The following is a 6,742-nucleotide window of genomic DNA, read 5'->3' on the forward strand; positions in this document are numbered from 1 at the left end:
ATGACAATTTGACAAAGTTTAATCTTAACAAGCATGGAAGTCACTGGGCGTTGACCAGGGTGGAGCCGTCTGAGTCCAGCTCAACATGCTGCTTCACAACTGAGCTTCCTAGCAGGTTGGGCACTCAGACCAGCCTCACACACGAGGAGACGATCACCATGACTACCACCTGACCTCCGTAAGAGGTGTGTGTGTGTGTGTGTGTGTGTGCGCGCTCAGGATTGTAAGACATCTTGTCTCTCAACCTGTCAGTTGGGACACAAATGTGTCATTGCTTCCAACCTCCATGAGACGGGTCAGCATCTTGGACCTGGAGAACTGCTGCTCCATCGATCATGGTAACCGCCGCCCCCCCCCACACACACACACACACACACACACACAGGGCTGTGTAGCTATCCTTATCAGGACATTCCATTGACTTCATTCATGGGAATATCCTAACCAGTTGATGCCAAAACTCAACCTCAAGATAATTGCAGGTTAAGTTCTGCTGCATCAGGACCTGCCTCTGGTCCCCATGAGGACTAGGGGTCCTGATAAGGTTAGTGTTTATACCAGAAAAGGTCTCCACAAGATAGCAAAAACCAAAGTACACACACGAGGACAAAGCCAGCAGGGAGAGGGAAGGGTTTTGGAAACTCATCCTAAGGGGCGCTGTATTCCTGACAGGAACAAGTTAAGTTTTTCTCAGTCTTTATTGTATTTACAGTGGGGGGGGGGGGGGTGTGTGGCTTCACCGCCGCCATCCTGAGGGTTAAATATTTCAATGCTAATGAGAAAGCAGGTTCAGTCAGGTCACCGCTGGGGTGCCAGGGTGTTGCCATCCTCCACAGGTAGGTTTGAGTGTTAGCTTGTTCAGTGTTCACGTCCTGTTTTGTAAATTGGACCCCCCCCCTCTGGAGTCCATGTCACTGAGTCCCACTGTGTCTTTATTACGATTCTTTTTGGTTCCTGTTTGGTCCGACGATGTCCCCTCGAAGAGACGAGCCATGAAGGCCAAGCCGTTCTGCTTGATGTAGGACTTCCCAGCGAAGGTGTAGAGGACAGGGTTGGCGCAGCTGCTGATGAAGGCCAGCGCCGAGGTCACCGCACGGCTGGACTTGTAGATTTTCTCCAGTCTACAGATGAAGAGAGCGTCCAAGATCAGCGAGACTGGCGTGCATTTGCTCCTGCCTACTAATCAGCGGGTTAGACTTCAACTCTAGGCTGAAGTCCTCCTGCGTACGTGTGTGTGTGGAAATGAAGCGCTTTTCTAAACTTTGTTTAAACTGACAGCTTTTAACCTTCACAGAGTTTCCACGTGTTTTTAGAAATGTAGATATGTAAACGTTCTTTGTACAGATGGGACATCGTTGAATGTCAGCCAGTTGTACAAATATCTCTACAGTCCTGCTACTCACATATCTCGTGTTGGGGATCCCTCTTTGAACCACTCAGCCGCCACCTGGGACAAAACCAGAACTTCCTCAGTACTGATCAGAAACTTGCTCAGGAAGCCAGAAGCTGCAGATGACGTGAGAAATACCAACACACACCTGTATCATGTTGATGACGTGATACGGCAGCCAGAAAAGGCCAAAGGTCACCACGATAGCCAGGATGAGGTTCTCACTGCGGACCCTTCTGTGGAACTTGGTCTCCCTCAGGCGTTTTAGGATGAGGACGTAGCAGGTGATGATGATGGTGTAAGGAAGGATGAAGCCCGACACCGTCTCAAAGCTGTACTGAAACCTCAGCTGCACACAGGAGAGAAGAGCGCTCACAGGGATGAGGTCTCACCGGAGGTTTTCAGAGCCTCCCCATGAACAAAGCTTGGAGGGAGGCAGGGCTGCCCTCCCTCCGTCACATGCAGCTCCATCTGTGGGTGCTGATTTATCACCTGATCTGATGGGCAGGCACTTTCTTAGTCGAGCATGGCTGTTTTGCGTTCAGTCGCCAAATGCAGGAGAGCAGTCTGTCCTGCGTCATTTCTTAGGTCTTAGTTCTGAGGTCATTCTTCCTATAAATACGTCCCTGTGATGCAGCACATTTTACATCTTTTCTTTATCCTCTACGTTATGCATTATTCCACCTTTCCTCAACCAAAAGTCAAGCATCTCAGCACCGGGGTCCTTCTGGATCATGTGGATCTGCAGCACCTGATTCTCCCGTGGCCGTGTTTGTAGGATTTGATGTAAAAGTCTTTTTTTCTTTCCTAGTGTTGATAGGACTGTTCAGTCAATTGGGTCGCGCCGCCGTCTGTCTTATGGATCGACCTTTATTAAGGAATCATGTCGTAAACTTACGTGGTGAGGCTGCGTGTGATTGGGTGCACACACGATTCGTGTTTTGTTCCTCTCGTCCGCGTCCTCCCTGACGTCTCGGAACACCAGAGAGGGGATGGCGATGAGCATCACCAGCACCCACATGCCTATGATCACCCTCCTGACCATCTTCCTGCTGATCATCGAGGACACCCTCCGGGGGGTCACCACCACCACCAGCCTGTGCACGCTCATCAGGGTGATGAGAAAGATGGAGGCGTACATGTTGGCGTTGCACAGGTAGAAGAGGCATTTACACATGGGGTTACCGAAGACCCAGGTCTGCTTGGCCAGGTAGACGATGAAGCAGATGGTGAGGGCCATGAGGAAACCATCGGCACACGCCAGGTTGAGGATGAGGAGGGTGGTGACCGAGCGTCGCCGGGTGTGTGCCAGGATGCTCCAGACAACGAAGAGGTTGCCAGGGAAACCCAGGAGAAAGACCAAGCTGAGGATGAGGGCACCCAAGGTGGTGGAGAAGTCATTGCTGACGACGCTGTGGTCCTCAAGGTTGGTCTGGTTGGGTAACAGGAGGGCAGGTGTGGCCTGCATGCTGGGGCGGGAAGATAAAAGGTCACATGGCATTTATGCTTTTTATTGAGGAAAAATATTGATCTGTTGTTACTCATCATTTTTCAATGATGTTATTATTTGATATTAACAATAGTAGTAGTAGTAGTTACACCAAATTAACAGGGACATAATAATAATTATAATTAGTAGTAGTGGTATTAGTAGGAGTAGTAGTGGTAGCAGTTGTGGTGTCATTGTTCAACAGGGTTTCAATTTATTAAAACACCTTAGAGGAGTTCACCCTCCTGAGATCTAAAGGGACGTCCTGCATACGTCACACTGACACACAAAAAAAGACTGAATTGAAATGATACTGTTACAGTACTTGACACAGTACAATCCTACAATCCTACAATCCTACAATTCTACAATCCTACAATCCTACAATTCTACAATTCTACAATCCTACAATCCTACAATTCTACAATTCTACAATCCTACAATTCAACAATCCTACAATTCTACAATCCTACAATTCAACAATCCTACAATTCTACAATCCTACAATTCAACAATTCTACAATTCTACAATCCTACAATCCTACAATTCTACAATTCTACAATCCTACAATTCAACAATCCTACAATTCAACAATCCTACAATTCTACAATCCTACAATTCAACAATCCTACAATTCTACAATTCTACAATCCTACAATTCTACAATTCTACAATCCTACAATCCTACAATTCTTCAATTCTACAATTCTACAATTTCATTTAGCAGACGCTTTTGTCCAAAGCGACGTACAACACAAGCAAGAATTTAGACTTAATTAAGGAAAAACCCATAGTAGCGCAAAAGTGCTTCAGTTGTGATTTGGTCACAGGTACTGCCATCTAGTGGCAGAAGAAGTGTCAACCCCCCTCCCCCCCTTTTTTTTTTGACAAACATACAACATCACACAACCCAGGTAGTGCTACATAGTCACTAAGTGCTGGGTCTTGGACCCTCTGACTGATTCTACCCCACAGAGGAGCAGAGTCAGGTTCAGTGCCTCGGTGCACAGTACTACTCTCCTGGACACCAGGCAAAGTGATTCCACATGTCCTCCTGAGTTCTCTCTCACTTTGATGTCCATGTTGGTTTAAATCCACAGTTCTCCCCCAAATAAAAGAGGAATTACAAGGCGAGTCGAGCGACGGCACGAATAAGAAGCAGACCTCGTCACAGTCGCCGACACGCCCGCTGCCATCAGCCTGCTTTCATATTTTCATATTTAAATCTCTCCTCACAGACTCTCAAACATTGACATGGGATCTGGATTGCGGTTTCCTCGTCTCACTGTAAATTTCACAGTAACAACTGGTCAGATTAATCAAAGAAAATAGCAGTGGATTACAGCAGGAAATGTGGAGTCTGCCCTCAGTAACTCCTCCTCTGGTACAGCAGTTCACCAGGTCGGTGGATGCTGAGGCCTCGTGCTTCCAGGCACTCGGAGTGAACTTAGTTTGAGGCGTAGACAGAAGTAAAAACTGAAGAGTAAGTAAAGCTCGTGTTTTCCAGAGTAGACGAACTGCTTACAGCACCGGATGACGGCTGCCTCCCTGACGAAGAGGCCTCGCAAATGTTCTCACCAGAGCTTCCAGCCAACAGCAAGCCAGGAAGAACCAGTGCTACGTCAGAGGAGAACAGTTGTTGACTCATTCTTTCATCCACTTACGAGTGCTTTTTTAACTCTTGTCCCAATTTGTGTATCTTCTTTGCAGATTCTCACTGGAAACCATGAACACAGAGGGCAGAGGTCACAGAGGGCTGACCTCCATGGGTCGACAGTCCATTTTTACACTGTAAATACATCCCTGCTGGAAGCTGACTCGTGTGTTCAGAGGAAACAAATCCCACATTGGCGATGTAGGAAGAGCAAGAGATTCCTCAACTGTCTCATTACACAAGACAACACGACGTCCTCCCACCAGACCAGCCGTTTCCTCTCCACTGATGACTTCCACACAGGAGCGAGTAAAATGCCAGACTTGCATCACTGGCAAGAAATGTAGCCGCCAGGCATGTTTAAGCAACACTTCAGTGCTGATGACTTAAAGTACTGTTTCTCAGAAATCACAGCATTTAGAACACAGCGGTTCCACCTACTATGGGCTCTGTTTTTAGTATAGGGAGAACACAATCATTTCTTTAACATCTGGACAGTGCTTACATTGTTCATCATGTGCAGCATTTTGTGTCTCCTGAGAAACTAAGGATCCTGATGGGACAGAGCCTGACAAACAGGGAGGTCTCTTCACAACACATTCACTGACAAGTGCAGCAAACAGCATTTTGTGTTCTTTTGTTGTTGCTGCAAAATGGAAAAATGTCCCAACATCACCACCACAATGCAGAACTGGGCAATTGTGTAACAGTGGTGTCTTAGTTAATACCCCAAAGCATCAAATAACAGTGGTTTTTCAGCTAAATGTAAACTCCAGGGGAAGCCATGTTGTTACGCTGAAACTGAAAACAATAAGAAAGTAAGAACCAGCTGTTGATGACCGCCATGGAGCCAGGCGCCGAGGGCCGGAGTCTGAGAGGAACTGACCTTCCAGGATGTGGTGTTAGTCGAAGTCAAATGTCCCTCTGCTGCGCTGTGGTTCTCCTCTCCCTTGTGGAACTCTGTCTACCAGTCAGGCACCCCGGACTTTAGTCTATCACATCCTCTCCCACAAGCTGCGACATGCTGCGGCTCCAGGGAGAGGCGGAGGGGCGTGTCCGTCCGCACGCTCGCTCCCTCACCCCTGCGAGTTCATGCCAGCCTCTGGAGGTTTGACCTCACGCGTCCGCGCAGCATCAAAACCCTGATAAAAGCATCTCTCTTTTTTCAATTAACAGACCTTTGTCTTGAAACATGCCACAGTGGCGCCAATCAAAATGCGTATCTTAAGGCACTTTTTACTCTCGATTGCATAATGAGAGGAAACAAGAGAGCAGATGATTCATTAGGCATCACACACTTCCTGTGCCGAGCGTGCAGCTCACCCACAGGCGCACACCCATAAAATGAGAGCGCACATCAGAACGAAGCTCACCAGCCCCTACAAGCCTGTGACGCTGACAGGAATGCGGAGACGTGAGGACATGAGGAGAAGCTGCATGGATGTTGGATGTCTGCAAGATGATGAAACAGGGAAGTGAATGCCAACTCAGACCAACAACCTCAAAATACGGTTGCTTAACTCAACTCACACTTGGGGTTCCTTTGGTTCTCCTTTGAGAACAAAGGTACAAATACGCAGGAGCCTTGAAACAGACAAGTCCTACAGGAGCGTCATGTTGTGTTTGGAACTTTCTCTCCTAACATTTAGCAGAACTTCTATGTGAACATTTGACAGAAATAATCTATGGTTTTATTTCAACAAGAAACCACACAAATGCCCAAAAGCCTGGATTAAAGTTCTTCATTTAAGTACAGAAATAAGTAATAAATGTTACATTTACTCGTCATAATAGAAATGACTAAGATTTTTCTTTGGTTCTGAGGGGAAAGTGTGAAACTGTCTTTCTGATTCAGTGGAAACTGGTAGGAGGGATATGATGGCATGTGTCTAGTCTGGAACGTCCGAGCTGTACAGAAAATGTCAATAACGGTGAAAAAATAAAGTTTTAAAAGTTATCCAGACAGGAAAAATTAATAAGTGCATAGGTAAAGATGTTCAGTCATACTGTATATTTTTAGCCAATATCATTTTGCAGTAAAACATCTGAATTGTTTATCTATTTTTTAAACTTTTTATTCAATGATGTCACTCTGTTTTTGTACTTGCTTATTAACATATAAATTGAAAATAATCCAATCAATCAACTTTATTAGTACTGCTTGATTAAAAAATAAAAATAAACGAGCAAACATAATAGGGTCTTCGC

At 46.2% G+C, this 6,742-nt stretch overlaps 1 protein-coding gene across 2 annotated transcripts; it reads right to left on the reverse strand.

Moving 5' to 3' along the window:
• Nucleotides 1-10: 10 nt before the first annotated feature.
• ltb4r2b (leukotriene B4 receptor 2b) lies at nucleotides 11-5,792 on the reverse strand. 2 transcript variants are annotated; one of them, XM_086204604.1, is made up of 5 exons: nucleotides 5,421-5,792; nucleotides 2,289-2,859; nucleotides 1,539-1,739; nucleotides 1,404-1,447; nucleotides 11-1,121 (listed from the first exon to the last, which is right to left on the reverse strand). In XM_086204604.1, exons 2-5 carry the CDS (start codon nucleotides 2,856-2,858, stop codon nucleotides 866-868), a joined length of 1,071 nt encoding a protein of 356 aa, XP_086060730.1. In that variant the 5' UTR covers nucleotide 2,859; nucleotides 5,421-5,792; the 3' UTR covers nucleotides 11-865. The 2 variants fall into 2 exon arrangements, with proteins under 2 accessions (XP_086060730.1, XP_086060731.1); XM_086204605.1 differs by lacking the exon at nucleotides 5,421-5,792 and adding an exon at nucleotides 4,545-4,597.
• Between the last annotated feature and the right edge of the window lie 950 nt (nucleotides 5,793-6,742).

Source organism: Aulostomus chinensis, chromosome 5 (assembly GCF_037954235.1).
Source record: "Aulostomus chinensis isolate RoL2024-O1b breed Wild chromosome 5, RoL_Achi_v1.0, whole genome shotgun sequence".
Taxonomy (NCBI): domain Eukaryota; kingdom Metazoa; phylum Chordata; class Actinopteri; order Syngnathiformes; family Aulostomidae; genus Aulostomus; species Aulostomus chinensis.